Source organism: Oryctolagus cuniculus, chromosome 14 (assembly GCF_964237555.1).
Source record: "Oryctolagus cuniculus chromosome 14, mOryCun1.1, whole genome shotgun sequence".
Lineage (NCBI taxonomy): Eukaryota > Metazoa > Chordata > Mammalia > Lagomorpha > Leporidae > Oryctolagus > Oryctolagus cuniculus.
The window spans coordinates 3390058-3410096 of record NC_091445.1 but is presented as its reverse complement, the minus strand read 5'-3'; the positions used below and the strand labels follow the sequence as shown (position 1 = coordinate 3410096).

At 40.2% G+C, this 20039-nt stretch overlaps 1 protein-coding gene across 4 annotated transcripts in view; it reads right to left on the bottom strand.

The window, feature by feature from the left end:
• TENT2 (terminal nucleotidyltransferase 2) overlaps positions 1-20039 on the bottom strand; it is an 87571-nt gene that overhangs the window by 23024 nt on the left and 44508 nt on the right. For 2 of the 4 annotated variants that reach the window (XM_008261867.4, XM_008261869.4), the window contains exons 8-11: positions 19687-19756; positions 13857-13933; positions 13374-13502; positions 3845-3888 (exon numbers count right to left, since the gene is read on the bottom strand). In XM_008261867.4, coding sequence (XP_008260089.2) covers positions 3845-3888; positions 13374-13502; positions 13857-13933; positions 19687-19756 — 320 coding nt within the window. The remainder of the gene's footprint in view (positions 1-3844; positions 3889-13373; positions 13503-13856; positions 13934-19686; positions 19757-20039) is intronic. The other 2 variants (XM_051854076.2, XM_051854077.2) reach the window with 1 other exon arrangement.

The window sequence follows — 20039 nt, the reverse complement described above, 5'->3', positions numbered from 1 at the left end:
AGTACTTGAGCCCCTGCAGCCACGTGAGAGACCCGGAAGACGCTCCTGGCCCTTGGCTTCAGCCTGGCCAAGTGTCAGCCATTGTGGCCATTTGTGGAATGAATCAACAGATCAAAGATTCTCATTCTCTTTATTTCTCTCTGGGACTCTTGCAAATAAATAAATCTTTTTTAAAAATCTTTTAACTAGAAGTTCAAAGTTTAAAACAAACGTGTGGTTCTTTGTAAAGCAACAAAAATTTTTTTTTACTCTAAAGTTTTAAGTCATTCTCAAATTTATTTATAAAAGCTCAAATTGTATCATATCTTTTTAAATATTTTATTTATTTGAGACACAGAGTTCTGGCGGGGGTGGGTACAGAGAGCCAGAGATCTTCCATCTGCTGATTCACTCCCCAAATGTTCACAATGGCCAAGGCTGGGCCAGACAGAAGCCAGGAGCCAGGGGCTTCTTCTGGGTCTCCCAAATGGCCACATGAATGCAGCGGCCCAAGGACCGTTTTCCCAGGTGCATTAGCAGGCAGCTGGATCACAAGTGGAACAGGTGGGACTTGAATCAGTGCCCATACAGGATTGCCAGCATCACAGTCTTTACCCACTGCACCCCAATGCCCAACTCTCCCCCAACCCACTTCTCTTAAAGGTATATCTGTATAGAAACAATGAGATACACAGAAATAACCTAACAGGTAGCAGAAATTAGATGAAATGACATGTTAATGAACACTACCACAAGAATGCCTTCCCTGGGGACGCCTGGGGACTGCGCTAGCACTCCATTAATCTCCTCGGTGCAGGTATAGGACAGGATGATTAGCAAATGGAGGGGACAGGATAGGACCAGAGGTAACAGATACGAAGTCAGGACTCTGTCATGGAGGAAAACTACATGAACAGGAAAATGGACACACGTGAAAACTCAGGTTGTTCAAATTAGAATATATCAGTAAACAATACCTTTGCCCCAAGCACAAAATACTTAAGTGATATGTCCCCAGAATCTCAGTTTAAAAGGAGCTCACGTAGCATGGGACAATACAGAATAACAGACTCTTTTAACTCTAAGTTTAATACTATTCCTTGTATGCTGAAAAATATATGTAGCTCTTTCAACAATGAAAGCTGGTTTTTAAAGAAAAATAGGTTGTTGGGACAATAAAATGAAATAGCCAACACACCACAATTATCTCTCACCTTTCAGCTTGAGCTAAAGAATAAAAACGGGGGCAGCAGGGCCATTCATGAGTAAGGCTGCAAGTTCAAGGTACTGGAGGGTGGGTGGGGTGGCGCAGAGTAAGCCCCTGCTTTGATGCCCACACCCCGTTTCAGAGCGCCAGTCTGAGTCCCAGCTGCGCCACTTCTGACCCACCTTCCTGCAAATGCACCTGGATAGGCCACAAATGGCCCAAATATGTGGGTCCCTGCCACCCACAAGGGAGACTCCAATGGAGTCCCCAGCTCCTGGCGCTAACCTGGTCTAGCTCTAGCTGTTGAGAGACAGCTGTTTTGGGGGACTGAATCAATGGATGGCCATTTTTCTTTCTGCCCTTCAAAAAACTATTTTTTAAAAAGGTCAAGTTATTTCTGTACTTTCTGATGCTTACATTTTTCATAATGTGTAAATAAAACTTAAAGACTAATACCTAACTATACTGCAAAGTCATTATAATAGTTCATAGAAGAAGCAGAAGTTAGTCTTTTTTTTTTTTAAAGATTTATTTATTTATTAGAAAGTCAGAGTTGCAGAGAGAGAGAGACTCTTCCATCAGCTGGCTCCCTCCCCAGTTGGCCATAATGGCAGGAGCTGCACCAATCCAAAACCAGGAACAAGAACTTCCTCCAGTTCTCTATGCAGGTACAGGGGCCCAAGTACTTGGGTAATCTTCCACTGCTTTCTCAGCCATAGTAGAGAGCTGGATCAGAAGTGGATCAGCTGGGATTCGAACTAATACCTATATGGAATGCCAGCACTGCAGGCAGTGGTTTTACCCGCTATGCCACAGCGCCAGGCCCAGAAGTTAGTTTTGAAAAGGAGGAAAATGAAACAGCCAGATTTCCAAAGGTTCTAGCCATGATGCCTTCTGGTAGATGACCCAGAAACTGAGAAAGCCCCATTACAGCAGGACTCTATTAGTGAACCTTTGCTATCCAGTATCTTGCCTGTGTGCATTATAGCTGATGCTCAAAACCAAGAATATCAGTTCCTCATAATCATGAGACAAATTTATATTTATGATGTTCCATATAAAACATATTAATTATACTGTGTGATACAATAAGTAAATTCTTCAAAAATTGATAATTTGGGGATAGCACTGTGGCGTTAGCAGATAAAGCCACGGCCTGCAATGCCAGCTTCCCCTATGGGTGCCAGTACATGTCCCAGCTGCTCCACTCAGTGCCTAATGGCCCAGGAAAAGCAGCAAAATACAGCCCAACTACTTGAGTCCCTGCCACCTCCACAGGACACCTGAGGAAGCACCTGCCTCTGGTCTGACCCAGCATCACTTGTTGTGGCCATCTGGGGAGTGAACCAACAGAGGAAGCTCTTTGACTCAACCTCTCCCTCTGTAACTCTGACTTTCAAATAAATAATTTTTTTAAAACATTGATTTCAAGTTGGATATATTTTTATTTATAATATGACCATTTCCTAAGTTTAAAAAACAGCTCTCCTTTTAAGTGTATGAAACAGGTAAAAATCATGTGGTTGCAGAAGTCTGTCAAACATTCTGAACAAGGAACTTAAATATTATATACAAAAAAAATCAGAACAAGGATGACTATGGAGGAAAACAGAGATGGCAGGAGTATAAAACAAGGAAACAGAATCCTGGAGTAAGAACAAATGAAAACTGGAAAAGCAACAAAAGGATTCACATCCGTTATAAGTATGTACATATTCCCGAGGCTTCTCTAAACTCAAAGTGAGCAACATCCTAAATCTTTTCCTAGCACCACCCTTCTCTTCTAGAATGATCTGTCTGCACCTAACTTCAGCAGGATTCTTAACATCATACATAGAAGAAGGGGATACAACATTACCTTCTTTGGTGTATCACTTGGCAAGAACTAATAAAAGACACAAATATTATCCAGATAGGGCCAGCATTATGGCCTGATGCGTTAAGCCTTCATCTGCAATGCAAGCATCCCAAATGTGCTCTACTTCCAATCCAGCTCCTGCTAATGCCTTGAGAAGGCAGAGGAAGATGGCCTATGTGCTTGGGAACCTGCACTATGGGAGACCCAGAAGAAGCTCTTGGCTCTGGCTTCAGCCTGGCTCAGCCCCAGCTGTTACAGCCATTTGGGGAGTGAACCAGCAGATGGAAGATCTCTCTCTCTGTATCTGCCCCTCCCCCTCTGTAACTCTGCCTTTCAAATAAAAATAAGCCTTAAAAAAATTATCCAACTGTTCAACTTCTTATTTTTTTCCTCTGGGTCTCAAAATATGAATATACTGGGCTAAAAAATTTGAGATACTAACTAAAGAAACACTATGAACCTATATTCTAAAATAGTACAAAGAAAACTGGTAAAGGCCAAACAGACCTTCACCATCAGAGTATATTTAATCCCCAATGGTAATAATCTGCACCATGCAGAATTCTAACCCTCATATTTACTGACCAAACTATGCACCAATATCCAAATTCAGTGTCAGAGTTTTCTGAGAAATTCTATGAAACATTTAAATGTTCCAGTGGCCAATGCCTCAGCCTATATGAAAAACATTATTATGTACTTAGCCTTACTACTTTTATATTCACATTAATACTGCATATAATAACTCCACATACACTTGACTACAATATATATTATAATAATTTATAAGAAACACTTACTGGGTAAATTTTTTGGAGGGATGGAAGGATGGGTTCAGGTAAGGCTATAAAAAGAAAAAGTTCAAAACTTCTGTAATTTACATGATTCATTTTTACAATGCAATAATTTGCCAGCTACACCCCAGGTATAAGGGTTTATGCTAAAATTCAACAGTTTTCATACATTTCCTGAGACTAATTATGATCCATTAAAATTTTAAATTTATAAAGTATCTAAGTTGATACTTTAAGGCTGCGGTAATGAACTGTGTATAGGCCTGTGGAAACCAGTGTTTCTTGCACTGTTTTAGAACAGACTATCATTAAAGGGACACATGTCATTTGGTCCGACATCAAACACACACAAAATAAGCAAGACAAGGATTGCTCTACAGATACCAAATAGACATTGTTAAGATGGATGTAGCTATAAAAAATATAATATGACAAGCACAATTCAATGATACTGTATCATGAGATAGTTCAATCCAAGTAGTTCAATATTAAATTTCTACTAATACCAAAATTGAGAGAGTTCCAGGAAAACATCCAGTAAATCAAACAAAACTGAAAGGAAAACCTTCAACTTCATTAATACGTCTTATAAAAGAATGCCTTAGCAGAGGTCAGATAGCTATATCAGGAGATTTGTACCACTCTGTTATTAATAAATACAATTCTATATAAAAGACTCATTATCTTCATGTCACTACCAATTTTTTGATGCCTTATCTTTCAGTTTTCAACAAATTTTTCAACAAATCCAAGCTCCCTAAAAGCATTAACAGTAATTTCATTATCATTTTAACTGGAATACTATAAAAGGCAAAGTGATTGACATTTAAAATACAACTGTAAAATAGTATGTTTTCAGTATTTTTAAGATTTCTCTAATATTAGAGACCATAGTGCCATATAACAAACTTTGTATTTAAAAATCAGGTAACTAGCAACTCAGTAGCAAAAAATAATTCATTATTTAGCAAAAATGACTTCTGGAATACATCAATGCCCACATAACCAATCATTATGACCAACTGGACATGATTCACAGCTTTAACTACATGGGTATAAATTTCCACCACACAAAAGACAGTAGGATGTTTTACTTAAATTCCCATTCTGTATCGTGCTTCATTTCCAAGTTAGAAACTGGGATAAAATAAAATCCTGTCATACTGTACTATACAGCTGAGAATATCAGAAGAAAGAATTAACTTATTACTTACCAGGATAACTCTTAGGAAGTAAAGTGATTAGAAAGGAGAAGTCTTCAAAAAGTTAATGGAAAGTGACTTATGAAAAAATTACACAACAATTTCAACATTTTTCCATCAAAATAACCTCTTAATTCCATTTTCCATGAACTTTTTGAAGCCCCAGACACTTTAATTCTCCATTTGTGTAACATTTCTCTTTACAGCTTTCTAATCATTCTTATAATAAGTGAAATTGGAAAAAAAAAACTTTCTAGAAAGTTAATTTATTTAAAAATATGAATTCCTGGGGACCAGAATAGTGGTGCCACAGGTGAAGCTGCCACTTGGGACACTGACATCCCACACCAGAGCTGCTGGTTCAGGCCTTGTCTGCTCTACTTCTGGTCCAGTGTCCTGCTATGCATCCTGGGAAAGCAGCACATGATGGCTCAAGCGTCTGAGACTGAGCCTCAGCTCTGGCTCCAGATTCCGATTTCCAACCAGCATGGACCCTGGGAGGCAGCAGTGATGGCTCAAATACTTGGGTTCCTGCCATCACCTGGTGACCTAGACTGAGTTCTAGGCTCACAGTTTTGGCCTGCCCTAGCCCAGCTATCACCGGCACTTGGTGAATTAAGCCAGTGAATAGGGGGCTATCTGTCTCCCCTCTCTCCCGAGCACTCACTGAAAAAATCTGAACTCCTTCCTGTTGATTATACCATGAATTAAAATTAAAATCAAAGAATGAAGACTGTAGCAGCATAGAAAAAAGACCCTTTATCTCAATTTAAAAATCCTAACTAGAACGCCAACAAAGGAAAATAAATACTAACACTAAGTGACAGAAGAGTCTTTAAAACTAAGCAACTTGAAAGCTTTTGGAGGCAGGGGTATCATTCCGTAAATGCTGTGTCTTACAATCTTGAATATTTATAAACACCGATCATTAGAGAAGCAATATATACACTACAATAATTACTAGCTAACACTGTCTGGATAGCAGGCTCCAAGAGCTGAGTACTTTTTGTTTACCATATTCCAAGCCAATGTAAATTCTGAAAGAATCTAACTTTATTTAGATTCAATGAAGACTATTTTGACTCCACCCACGTTGGAGATCACACTGGAGTTCCTGGCCCTTGGCTTTGGCCTGGCCCAACCCCAGCCTTTATGGCCATGTAGTTAACCAGCAGCGGCCGGGGCTGTAGCACAGCAGGTTAATGCCTTGGCCTGAAGCGCAGGCATCCCATATGGGTGCTGGTTCTAGACCCAGCTGCTTCACTTCCCATTCAGCTTTCTGTTATGGCCTGGGAAAGCGTAGAAGATGGCCCAAGTCCTTGGGCCCCTGCACCCACATGGGAAACCTGGAGGAAGCTGCGGGCTCATGGCTTCGGATCAGTGCAGCTCCAGCCGTTGTGGCCAATTGCAAAGTGAACCATAAGATGGAAGGCCTCTCTCTCTCTCTGCCTCTCCTCTCTGTGTAACTCTTTCAAATAAATTAAAAAATCTTAAAAAAAAAAAGAAAAAGTTAACCAGCAGATGGAAGGTGGATCTCTGTCTCCTCTCTACCACTACCACCAACCCTGCCTTTCAAATAAATTAGTCTTTCTGAAAATCAATTATTAAAAGAGACCTTCACCAATATTAATCATTAATTTTGAAAATGCAAGGACAGGGGCAGGGCTTTGGCACAGCAGTCCAGACACTGCTTGGTGGGGCCAGGGCTGTGGCGCAACAGGTAAAAGCCCTGGCCTGAAGCACCGGCTCCCCATATGGACACCGGTTCGTATCCTGGCTCCTTCACTTCCAGTCCAGCTCTCTGCTATGGCCTGGGAGAGCAGTACAGGATAGCCCAGGTCCTTGGGCCCCTGCACCCACGTGGGAGACCCGAAAGAAGCTCCTTGCTTGTGGCTTTGGAGCAGCACAGCTCCGGCCGTTGCAGGCCATCTCGGGGGTGAACCAGCAGATGTAAGACTCACTCTCTCTCTCTCTCTCTCTCTGTCCGTACCTCTCTCTGTAACTCTTTCAAAGAAATGAAATAAATTAAAAAAAAAAAAAAAAAGACATTGCTTGGGATGCCTGCAACCCATATCAGAGTACAGGGTTGCATTCCCAATTCTAGTTTCCTGCCAATGCACACCCTGAGAGGTAGCAGGTGATGTTCAAGTAGTTGGATTCCTGCCACCCACATGGGAGACCTACATTAACACCCAGCTGCAGCGTCACCTACCTACCCTTGCCAGCATTAGGGGAGTGAACCAGCAGACGGATGCTCTGTCTTGTTCTATCAAACATGCGAGCATTAGGGGAGTGAACCAGCAGACGGATGCTCTGTCTTGCTCTATCAAACAAATAAAAAATTGAGGGGTCAGCATTGTGGCACTGAAGCCACAATGCAATGTTGGTATCCCATATGGGCAATTGCTGCCCTACTTCCAATCCATGAGTCACTGTTTTCAATTAAGCACTGAAATTCATTCTACAAAATCCCTTCTACATACTGAGGACTTGTTTCATTTCTCCGGTCAGGGCAGAAAAGAAATTAAAGCATTGAAGGAGTTAAATAAAACTCAAAGTTCATTTACTCAGGCCAAGAGGTACTAACAATCAAAATTACAAAAACTGTGGCCCAGCTGGAAGAATTTTGTATTGTAGGTCTTTTCCTCTCACTGTAACTGGATACTGCCACTAATTACTCTAATTTATTTTACAGAGCAGTACCTTGTATTTGCAGTATATTTGCCCAGATTTGCTCTGGAGAGTTGATGTCTTTCAAGACTGAAAGAAACTGCTGATGATAATGTCACTGATCACAAACTACCTCAGTAAATGGGATGACTGTCAAAAACAAACCAAATTTAGCATGATTTCACTACACTGGCGGAACAGTTAACATCTGAATTCTCCATTTGCCTAAAAAGCCACCTCAGGCCACCTATGATTAAAATACATTTTCTTTTTTTTTTTTTTTAAAGATTTATTTATTTATTTGAAAGTCAGAGTTGCACAGAGAGGAAAGGCAGAGAGAGAGAGAGGTCTTCCATCTGATGGTTCACTCCCAGATGGCTGCAACGGCCAGAGCTGTGCTGATCCGAAGCCAGGAGCTTCCTCCAGGTCTTCCATGCGGGTGCAGGGGCCCAAGGACCTGGGCTATCCTGTACTGCTCTCCCAGGCCATAGCAGAGAGCTGGACTGGAAGTGAAGGAGCCAGGATACGAACCGGTGCCCACATGGGGAGCCGGCGCTTCAGGCCAGGGCTTTTACCTGTTGCGCCACAGCCCTGGCCCCACCAAGCAGCTGGGTCTAGAACCGGCGCCCATATGGGATGCCGGCACTTAAGGACAGGGCATTAACCCGCTGCACTACAGCACTGGCCACAAAATACATTTTCTAAAGAGGTGAAACAAACTAAAATTGTCAATGTGATTACTAAGAATGGAAGGAGAGCACATTTTTAGACATTCCAGCAAATTAGACACGTTAGTCAAACCTAATATATAATCACTACGAACATTAAAACGTGGACAGATATTGGGTGTTAGTACATGCCTTTCATAGTATGCTTTACATTTCATATATATATTTATAAGAAATCCTCCTGATCTATCAATTTTTAGGAAGAGTCAACTGTAATCCACAAGAGCAGAGTTCCTAGAAATAAAAATCAGAAGTGGTATGTTTCAGATTTAACTGTAAAACAACAAAAAATGATTAGTAGTACACAATGTAGTACCTAAACAGCCACTGACACACTTCAAATCCTTTTAATGGGCAAATCGATCACCAAATTAACAAATATCCAAGACTTGTCAGCAATAAAAATGCATTTCTTATGAATAACTTAAAACTTCTGAGCAAAGATTATCAAACTTTTCTGCTAACTCATTTGTAAGTCTGGACCTTTTAAATTATTTTAAGACTTTCTCAACAGTTAAAAAAAACCACTTGACTCTATCAAAGGTAAATATTTTGTGATTTAACATATAATAAAACATCTACAGTAACAGTAAAATATAAACAAAACAAAATCAGTCTTTAATAAGAATTTTTGGCATATACTTTTTTAGTATTTGTATACATATACATATAAATACATACACAAACACAAATATATTTACCATTCTTTTTTTTTTTTGACAGGCAGAGTTTAGACAGTGAGAGAGACAGAGAAAGGTCTTCCTTCTGTTGGTTCTTAAAATAAAATTGATTATGATATTAATTAAGAGTGTATCATGAGAGCCGGCACTGTGGCACAGCAGGTTAAGTTGCCATCTGCAGCACTGGCATCCCATGTGGGCACCAGTCCTACCTCCTCCACTTTTGATCCAGCTACCTGCTAATGTGCCTGGGAAAGCAGCAGAAGATGGCTCAAGTGCTTGATCCCTGCACTCATGTGGGAGACCCAAAAGAAGTTGGCCAGTGCCACAGCTCACTAGGCTAATCCTCCGCCTGCAGCGATGGCACTCCGGGTTCTAGGCCTGGTTGGGACGCCAGTTCTGTCCCAGTTGCTTCTCTTCCAGTCCAGCTCTCTGCTGTGGCCCAGGAAGGCAGTGGAGGATGGCCCAAGTGTTTGGGCCCTGCACCCGCATGGGAGACCAGGAGAAGCACCTGGCTCCTGGCTTCGGATCAGTGTGGTGCGCAGGCTGTGGCGGCCATTTGTGGGGGGGTGAACCAACAGAAGGAAGACCTTTCTCTCTGTCTCTCTCTCACTGTCTAACTCTGCCTGTCAAAAAAAAAAAAAAAAAAAAAAGATCCTGGCTCCTTGCTTTGGATCACCCCAGGTCCAGCCATTGCAGCCATTTGGAGAGTGAACCAGCGGATGGAAGACTCTCTCTCTCTCTCTCTCTCTCTGCCTCTGCCTCTAACTCTGCCTTTCAAATAAATAAATCTTTTTTTTTACAAAAAAAAAAAGGTATAGAGAGGGGCCAGCATTGTGATGTAAAGGGTAAAGCCGCCACTGTGACACCAGCATCCCATATGGGTGTCGGTTCACGTTCTGATTGGTGGTGCACTTACTTCTGATCCAGCTCCCTGCTAATAAATAGCATGAGAAAAGCAGCAGAAGATAGCCAAGGTACTTGGGCCTTTGCTTCTATGTGGGAGACCTGGAAGAAGCTCCTGATGCTTGGCTTCAGCCTGGCTCAGCCCCGGCCATTGCGGCATTTGGGGAGTGAAGCAGAGGATGCAAGATCTCTGTGTCTCCCTCTCTGTAACTCTTTCAAATAAATAAATATTAAAAAAAAAAAAAAAGACAGGAATATAGAGTATAAGGTTATGTTCTCTGCCAGGACAAATACCACATGTAAGCCAAGAGCATGTCACATGCTTTGCTGGCCAAGGAAAGAAAACGGTGGTGTCCTATGAAAATCAAGAAAATTTACATGAACAGTTGGTCAAACAGAAGGGCTTCTCTGAGGATGTGATCAAGACGTGCCTGAAGGTAGAATCAAGATTTTCTGAAAAACCAATCCCTAAATTACTCAGCTAGAGGAAAAATACCTGCACTGAGAAAATAAAAATAAGTGTGTATGCAAGTGTGCTGAGTGAAGCGGGAGGGCTAACAATGATGCTGTCTGGCATGGTCTACCCATTATTCTGACTCCGATCCATCTCATGTTTTGGTGTTAACATATACCATTTTTCATGAAATCATAGTAGTGGTCATATTTTTTGGTTCTGACATTTCATGTGGCAAAATGAAAATTCAAAAGAGTGAGTCTTTTGTTGAAATTTTCCTGTTCCCTGTAATCCAGAAGTCAGGAATCATACCATAACACACAGCTAGAAGAAAATACAAGAACATAATTTTTAAAAAGGCTGGGTGTTTTGTTTTGGTTTGGTTTTTTTGCAGAGAAGGAAAAAAAAACTATACTCATTACAGTTACTCACTTATCAAAAAAGTCAAATTAAAAGAATTAGCATTTATGTCTGGCTAGATTTGGTTTGACATTTTGATGCCCTTGCAAAGAAAGTGAAAGAAGGAAAAAATAATTAACAATAACAATCTCTGGACGCTGAAATACAGAAAAATCATTGTTCTTTTCTTCTTTCCACTATAGTGTACTTCTAAGATTTTTCTGTGGTATATATGCACAATTTATTCAAATGGGATTTTGGGGCTGGCACTGTAGCATAGTGGGCTATTAAGCCTCTGTCTGGGGCACCAGCTTCCAATATGGACACTGGTTCTAGTCCCAGCTGCTCCTCTTCCAATCCAGCTCTCTGCTATGGCTTCGGAAAGCAGTGGAAGATGGCCCAAGTGCTTGGGCCTCTGCACCCATGTTGTAGACCTGGAAAAAGCTCCGGGCTGCTAGCTTCAGATCATCCCAGCTCTGTTCTTTGTGGCCATTTGGGGAGTGAACCAGCAGATGGAAGACGTCTGTCTATATATATCACCCTCTCTATATAGCTCTGCCTCTCAAATACATAAATAAATCTTTTAAAAAAAATACAACAGGATTTAGAAGTGTAATTATATCTTAATATCACTACCCTTTAATTATTTTAAATAATAGTTTTGAAATAAAAGTACAAAATTAAATGTGAACAGAATCTTATTCATGCTTCTATACTGATTAAAATAGTGAGGCTGAATACATTAAAATAGTGATGCAAAATACATTGTTCAATTCATTCATTGCAAACAAGTAAGTGCTATGCTAAGCAAGATCTTTAAAAAAACACAGAATTCCTGACAAACTACCTTACTCTTGAACTGTTCTTTTTTAAAGGATTTAAGCATGACAATCTTTTATTTAGTCCCCAAACATTTCTATCCTCCCATTATTCTTCTACAAAGGGATTCTCAATTTGGGTATCATCCTCCCAAAAGCCATCAAAAGAACAGACTCCCAGGAATTAAAAATTACAGTTATACAAAACTGTATTCCTCAACCTTGATAATTTCTGATCCATGTACCAAAAAAAAATGAGCCTTCCTTTTTCCCAGTTCCCAATATTCTTTGTATAGAAACACTGCTTTAGGACAGCAAATCATCTCCACTTTCCAAACTCTTATTTTTCTGGTGTCTTTGACTGAATTGCGGATAAATATAAAATAATTTATATTTTTCAGAATCTAAATATAAAAATCATGGGCAGTCACTTGCCCAATGGTTAAGACATCCAGTTAGGAATCTCACATGGCTGTCAGAGTCCCTGGGTTCGAGTCCCAGTCTGCTCCTGGGAACAGCTACCTGCTGATGTGCACCCTGGGCGATGGCTCCCAGGGCCGCTCGAGTGCTTGAGTCCCTGCCATCCACGTGGAAGACCTGGACTGAGTTCCTGTCTCCAGACTTTAGTCCCTGTCCAGGACCACTGCAGACATACAAGGAGTGAAGCAGTGGATGGGAGCTTGCTCTCTGCCTCTTGAATGAATGAATAAACCAATGAATTTATGAATAGATAAATACATATTCTTTCAAAAACAAGTAAATGTTAAAAGCATCAAACTGCAATAGAGGGAAATTTTAAATAGGTCTCTTTAAAAGCTGCATTGCAAAAAACAATTTGTTACAGAGCAGATGAACGACACACTGACAGTCATCTCAAAGCAGCTCCATTCACCCAAAGGTGCTTCAAAAGATACATTAGGAACCCAAAAGCTGTAAGCCACTGATAATTCATATGCTTGCAGGTACAGCTGTTAAAATGTTAACTTTTAGAAGCAGAGAATGTAAGGTCCAGGAAGAAAACAACGGTGTTTCTACCTTGTCCACCGCTATACTCCCATGGAATAAACACATGACTATTATAAAAGGGTACTGCCCAAAGTTTGTGGAGAATGGAAGAAAAAGTTTATTTCAGTTCCAAAAATAAATTTCTAAAATTCAAGCATTTGAAGAGGTGAACCAGAGGATGAAGATTTCTCTGTCTCTCTTGTCTCTTGGCTTTTCAAATACAATGAAAATGAATAAACTAGAAAGTTTTAATTTTTTTTATAAATGATAAAATCTAGATGGGGGGAAGTTCATAATAATTAAAATTTATTTCAGCAACAAGAGAATAATTTCATTCCTGTCTCAAATGAAAAACAAAACCACGATGAATGCTGCTGGTGCTTATGTTCACAGGTCTTCCGAACCTTCAGCTGCATCAACATAACGGGTCCACAACAAAGTAATCTTGGGCTACAAAAGTGGAGATAGAAAAACTGTCGAAAAATAAAAACAGTGAAACCCACATTTCTTAAAGATTTGTTCAAAGCAACAATACAGAAATATAGTTTCGTGAACCTTAGAAAGAACTCCCTAAAACAATACTATTTAAAGATAAGATCTACAGAGAAAACAGCAAAATATAGTTTAGCTGCATTTCAGTTTTAAAATTTGGGAAAACAACCATCATACTTACTCTGTAAATAGTGCAAAACCATCAATACAAGACTATAGCTGTTTAAAGTACCACGACTGGCGTCGTTTATATCATGGTGACTGGCCCACTTCTTAATCACCAGCACTAACGGACGAACTCGATTTTCAACTGAAAGTAAAATTAAAACTTAAAAATCGTAAGAAGATATCAATTTCTTTAAAAATTTAAATCATTTCCCAATTTTGTACCAGTAAAAGATCACTATCTGTATACTAAACACAATCATGTTTTTTACTTCTGAAATTTACCTGTTACCTTTAAAAAACTATCAAATATTAAAAGATACTTGATTTACCTATAATTCTGGGAGTATATGATTTTAGAATAGCAACATCCTATACAAATAATCAAATAAAACATGATATCCCTAAACACAACTAATGAAACTACAAACATCTTTTAAAAGAATAACGAATGAAAGAAAAACAGAAGCTGACATTTATAAATACACCAAAAACTTACGGTATGCATAAGTTCTGAGAAGGAATGTGTTTCTTATTCCAGCAATATTGTTTACATTCAAGTCAAACTCCACACAACTATTAAAAGAAAAAAAAGGGGGGGGGGGGGACAAGCTGTAGCTCAATTACAAATAACCTCATTCCCTAGTAACTAAGTTAATGCCCATCAACCCAGCAGTGCGGACAGAATACCACGAGTCCAAAGGACCCAGATGTGGGGTTCTGTATTGTTTGTTTTTAAATACTTCATTTATTTATTTGAGATGGAGTTTCAGAGAAAGGGAGAGACAGAAAGGTCTTCCATCTGCTGGTTCCCGCCCCAGATGGCCACAGCAGCTGGAGCTGGGCCAATTCGAAAGGAGCCACAAGCATCTTTTGCGTCTCCCATGGGGTGCAGGGCCCCAAGCACTTGGGCCAGCCTCCACTGCTGGCCAGGCCACAGCAGAGAGCTGGACTAGAGGACGAGCAGCCAGGACACGAGCTGGTGCTCAGATGGGATCCCAGGGCAGGCAGAAGTTTAGCCTACTATGCCACAGTGCCAGCCTCCTTCTAGATGTGTTTGTAAAATGAGGCATATAAGAATAAATACTTACTAAGCCATTATGACGTGGTCTGGTGCTGACTAGACTACTACTGCAAGATCTATAATGTACTAGACAGGTCCCAATTACCCAAAGAAAGGAATTTTTACAATCATGTGCTCCTTTCCAGATAAACCGATTACATAACCAAAAACACTTCTTTCTGGGCAAGTTGTACCACTAAGTCATATACTCTCATGTAATTTGGAACTACTGCATTATTTACCTTAAAACAATCAGAATAAAGGGTCAAATATGTTTTTTTTTTTAAAGTGTCTATCTAAACATTCCATTCCTTCTAAAAAGGCTAATGGATTATGATACATCAAATATAGCTTAAGCATGTAACAGAAAGGATACTTTTTTTTATATATGGTTTATTTATGTATTGAAAGGCAGAGTTAAAAAGCATTCACTGGTCCACTTCCCAAATGACTTCAACAGCCAGGACTGGGCCGTCTGGACCCAAAAAGCCAAGTGAAACCAATGTTCACATGGAAAGCCAGCGACACAGACAGCAACTTAACCCACTGTGCCACACTGCCAGCCCCTTCTTTAAAAGCAAAGATATTGTCCACTTAGCATTGTAGAAAATTGGAAATAATGATGGAAACTACAAAGAATAGCTAACCTCATTACAAAGGAAGGGTTATTTTTAGGTAATACTGAAATTCTACAAAGTCCAACTTCTTCTGAATACATTTTCCTTTTCTTTTTTATAAGATGTGTTTTGGGGCCAGCACTGTGGCACAGTAGGTTAATCCTCCACCTGCGGTGCCGGCATCCCATATGGCCGCCGGTTCTAGTCCTTGCTGCCCCTTTTCCAATTCAGCTCTCTGCTATGGCCTGGGAAAGCAGTGGAAGATGGCCCGAGTGCTTGGGCCCCTGCACCCACTTTGGAGACCCAGAGGAGGCGCCTGGCTCCTGGCTTCAGAACGGCTCAGCTCCGGCCACTGTGGCCATTTGGGGAGTGAACCAGCAGATGGAAGACCTTTCTCTCTGTCACTCCCTCTCACTGTCTGTAACTCTACCTCTCAAATTAAAAAAAAAAAAAAAAACTTAAAAAAAAGAAAAGATTTGTTTTATTTATTTCAAAGGCAGAGCTACAGAGATAAAGGGAGAGACAGGGAGAGGTCATCCATCCGCTGGTCACTCCCCAAAAGGATGTAATGGCAGGGACTGGACCAGGCCTAAACCAGGAATTTCTTCCAGGTCTCCTATGTGGGTGGCAGGGGCCCAGGGACTTGGGCCATATTCTGCTGCTTTTCCCAGGTCATTAGTAGGGACAAGAACTGGAGCAGCCATGGTTCAAACCAGCACCCATGTGGGATGCTGGCATCACAGTTGCTTTACCTACTAAGCCACAATACCACCCCCTGAATACCACATTTTTCAATGAAAAGATTTCCTAAAGTAAAACTCTGACAAGGCCAGCGCCGCGGATCAATAGGCTAATCCTCCGCCTTGCGGCGCCAGCACACCGGGTTCTAGTCCCGGTCGGGGCGCCAGATTCTGTCCCGGTTGCCCCTCTTCCAGGCCAGCTCTCTGCTGTGGCCCGGGAGTGCAGTGGAGGATGGCCCAAGTGCTTGGGCCCTGCACCCCATGGGAGACCAGGATAAGTACCTGGCTCCTGCCATTGGATCAGCACGGTGCGCCGGCCACGGCGGCCACTGGAGGGTGAACCAACGTCAAAGGAAGACCTTTCTCTCTGTCTCTCTCTCTCTCTCTCTCACTGTCCACTTTGTCAAAAAAAAAAAAAAACTCTGACAAAACACTTTTCCACAGCTTGTAACTACAACATCTGAAATTTATCATCTGTTTTTCTTGTTGGGGGAACACAAAACAATATGACAATCTGCATTATCCTTGTATATTAATAAAAATGGACTATAGTATTAACACCTCAGAAACATATTTAGCACTGAAAAACTCATGATAACAACAGAATCACATTTTTGAGGCCGGTGCTGTGACGCAGTAGGCTAAGCCTTTGCCTGCAGCACCAGCATCCCATATGGGCACTGGTTCAAGTACTGGCTGCTCCTCTAACAATTCAGCTCTCTGCTTATGGCCTGAGAAAGCAGTGGAAGACGGTCCAAGTGCTCGGGCCCCTGCACCTATGTTGGAGGCCCAGAAAAAGCTCCTGGCTTCAGATCGGCTCAGCTCCAGCTGCTGTGGCCTTTTGGAGAGTGAACTGGAGAATGGAAGACCTTTCTCTCTCTCCTTCCCTCTCTCTGTATGTAACTCTCTCAAATAAATAAATAAATCTTTAATTTAAAAAACAGAATTACATTCTTTACTATACTTGTGTAAGTTGTACACACTGAAGCCAGTTTGTACTTCCTCCACTTCACTTCACAGAGGGAAAAAAAATAGGTGAAAGAGCAGGCAACGTGGCACAGCAGGTTAAGTCACTGCTTGGAATGCCCACCTCCCCTACTGGAGTTACTGCGAGCGCGTCCTGCCTCTGCTTCTGATCCAGCTTCCTTCTAATGTGCAAAGGAGACAGCAGACAAGGCCCAGGTACTTGGGTTCCTGTCACCTGGATGGAGTTAATGAGTCCTGGCTTTGACCTGACCCAGACCTGCCTGTTGCAGACATTTGAGGAGTGAACTGGCAGATAGATATCTATCTCTGTCACTTTGCCTTTCAAAGAAATAAATCTTAAAAAACAAAAACAAAAACAAAAAAAAACACTTAGATAGAAACAAGTCTATAAATATTTTTTCAAAAATGTGGATTTTAACATTTAAAACATCCAAAGCACTGCTAAAACACTACTTCTGGAAATACCAAGAAAGTAATCCTCAATATGGGATGAATTTTAATCACAAAATGCTTATTTATAGCAATTAAAAAATAGAAACAAATGCTCAAGCACAGAGACTGATTAAGTTAGATAATTTATTCACTTGATGCCACAAAAAAATACTTAATGACATAGCAAGTGCTCATGATATATGGTTATAAATAAAAAGATCCCAATTTTACTTTAAAAAATCCTTATGCATTCACATGCATAGAAGACACTGATTGAATGATTTATACTGAAATGTCAACAGCTGTTATCTTTGGGTGTTAGGAGTAGATGGTTTGTGTGTCTTTGTGTGTGTTTTATGATTTGTATAGAGAAGAATTATGAAATGATGCCTATAAAAATTAATCATGACAAACATTTGTATAATAAACTTAAATACAAAAATAATTAATTTTATCTACCTACCACATTCATGTAAATATTAAAAACAATTATAAATTAGTTAATATTTCAGAAGTTTATCCCCTCTTTATCTTTGGGTTTCAGCAAACCATAATGCTATCTGACGACAATTCAAGAAGCATTCATAGATTAGGTGAATAGAAGGAAAGGCTTAAGCCAGGCATTAAGGTTTGTCTACAATGTATATATATATTCAGTCAATCCTCAAAATTCACAGTACCTGAGACACTGAATAAGCAGATTAACCATTGTTCTTAGGGAATACAGCAATCAAGTCTTAGCATGTTCATCAACCAATCAATATATAACTGCTTTATATTGTGTTTCTGTTTAAAGACATCTTATTTAATGTGTGTATAGTTGATCTGTCAACAGCAAACCCATGGCCAAGAGCCCAATAACGCAAGTCTGAATAGAGCCTATCTGACACACGTTTTCTCCACGGGGCACTCCACAGCCTTCTTGTATCCAGGAAACTCATGACTACACTTGGGGCCATTTGAACAGTGAACACACACAGAAACGTGGAAAACATGGCACTAACTAGACTGGGACAAGGACAAATGCTTGCAATACTAAAGCTGCAACAAGAAAGCACAGCACTGCCTTATTCAGGCCCAGCTGGGACCAAGCTTGTGAGGCAACTCAAAAATGTGGCCTCTCCATGTGTGTCTGCAGATGACCACTAAAGTATACAAATACTGATGTAGGAGGCTACCAACACATTTTAGCAAACATATGCATTGTGAAAACAGACTCCTTGAACAATAAAGTCTTTATTTCATTATTACTTTTGTAAAACTTAAGCTAGAAAAACATGATTTAACATAGTCTTATCTATGTTTAGAAAACAAAAGATCTTTTTGAACTAATCAAAAAAATCACCACCTAATTTTATTTTATATGTAGACATTATATAAAAGATTTTATTGTTCTTAAGCAACTCAGAACCCAGGCTGGTAGATTACACAGTAAAATATGAATTTTGAAGTGGAGTAAGTCTATTTTGTGAGTTTTTAGAATATCCGTTGTTTTAGGTATTATCTGGGTCCCGCTGAAATGAAACAGAAGGGATAAGTACTTAGCCTAGCACTTAAGATGACCATGTCTCGTATTAGAGTGTCTGGATTCAATTCTCGGCTCTGGCTCCTGACTCCAGTTTCTTGCTAATGCAGACCCTGGAGGCATGGTGATAGCAAGTAATTGGGTTTTACCATGAATGTGGGAGACGTAGGCTGAGCTCCAGGCTCCCAGCTCCTAGCTGCAGCACAGAGTACACCACAGATCTCTCTCTCTGCCCCTCATTAAAAAAAAAATTACTTTATATATACCATAGCTGTATTTACAAAAAATCCCTTGATATACACATCAAATTTCATCAGGTAAGATATGTTCTTGAGAATGCATTACAAACTCAAAAGATGACAGATCATTTAAGAACCCCCAAAATAAAATATGTACATATTCTTTCAATTAAATAATCTCAAATACTCAAAATGTCCTGTAGAATAAGTAGTTAAACATGAGGAAATTGCTCAGACTATTTTAAAACTACTATTTTTATACATATATATATATATTAAAGTTTTAGCATATTTTATTAGAAAGACAGAAGAAGAGAGAGAGTGAAATCTCCCATTTACTGATTCACTCCCCAAATGGTCACAACTGCCAGGTTAGGTCAGGTCAAAGCCAGGAGCCAGGAGCTTCATCAGGGTTTCCCACCTGCTTGGCAGGAGCCCAAGGACTTGAGCCCTCTGCGGCAGCTTTCCCAGGCCATCAGCAAGGAGCTAGATCAGAAGTGAAGCAGCCAGACACAAACCAGTGCCCATATTGGATGACAGTGTCACAGGCAGCAGTTTTACCTGCTAAGCCAGAACACAGGTTCCTAAAAATACTATTTCAAAGACCAATTCAAGTGACCTCTAAAAATTACTGAAGACAACCTATTAAGCTATAAAATGCATCTCTTAATTGTCTGTATTAGATAAATATCCCAAAATAATGAAAAGAGTTCGGTAATTAATTACCTGACTTTATCCCTGAACTTCACAATTGGCACTTTTGCACGAATCAGCTGAGGTCTCTCAATGTAGCCAGCTGAAGGATAAAAGACAACGTGAGTATCTGCAAACACTTCTCAAACTCAGTGTTCCAATGTACAGTTTTTAAAAACAGCATTTTACTAAGCTAAACCAATTCAAGAGTATGTCTTTGAGAAATAAAGCAAAAAAAGAGATTATCAGATTCTAAGGTTGGTGGGTCTAGTAATACCCGTTACAGATCTTCATCTTTAAGTTATTTCTAGGAATGTGGTCTAATTTTTTTTTTTTTTTGACAGGCAGAGTGGACAGTGAGAGAGAGAGACAGAGAGAAAGGTCTT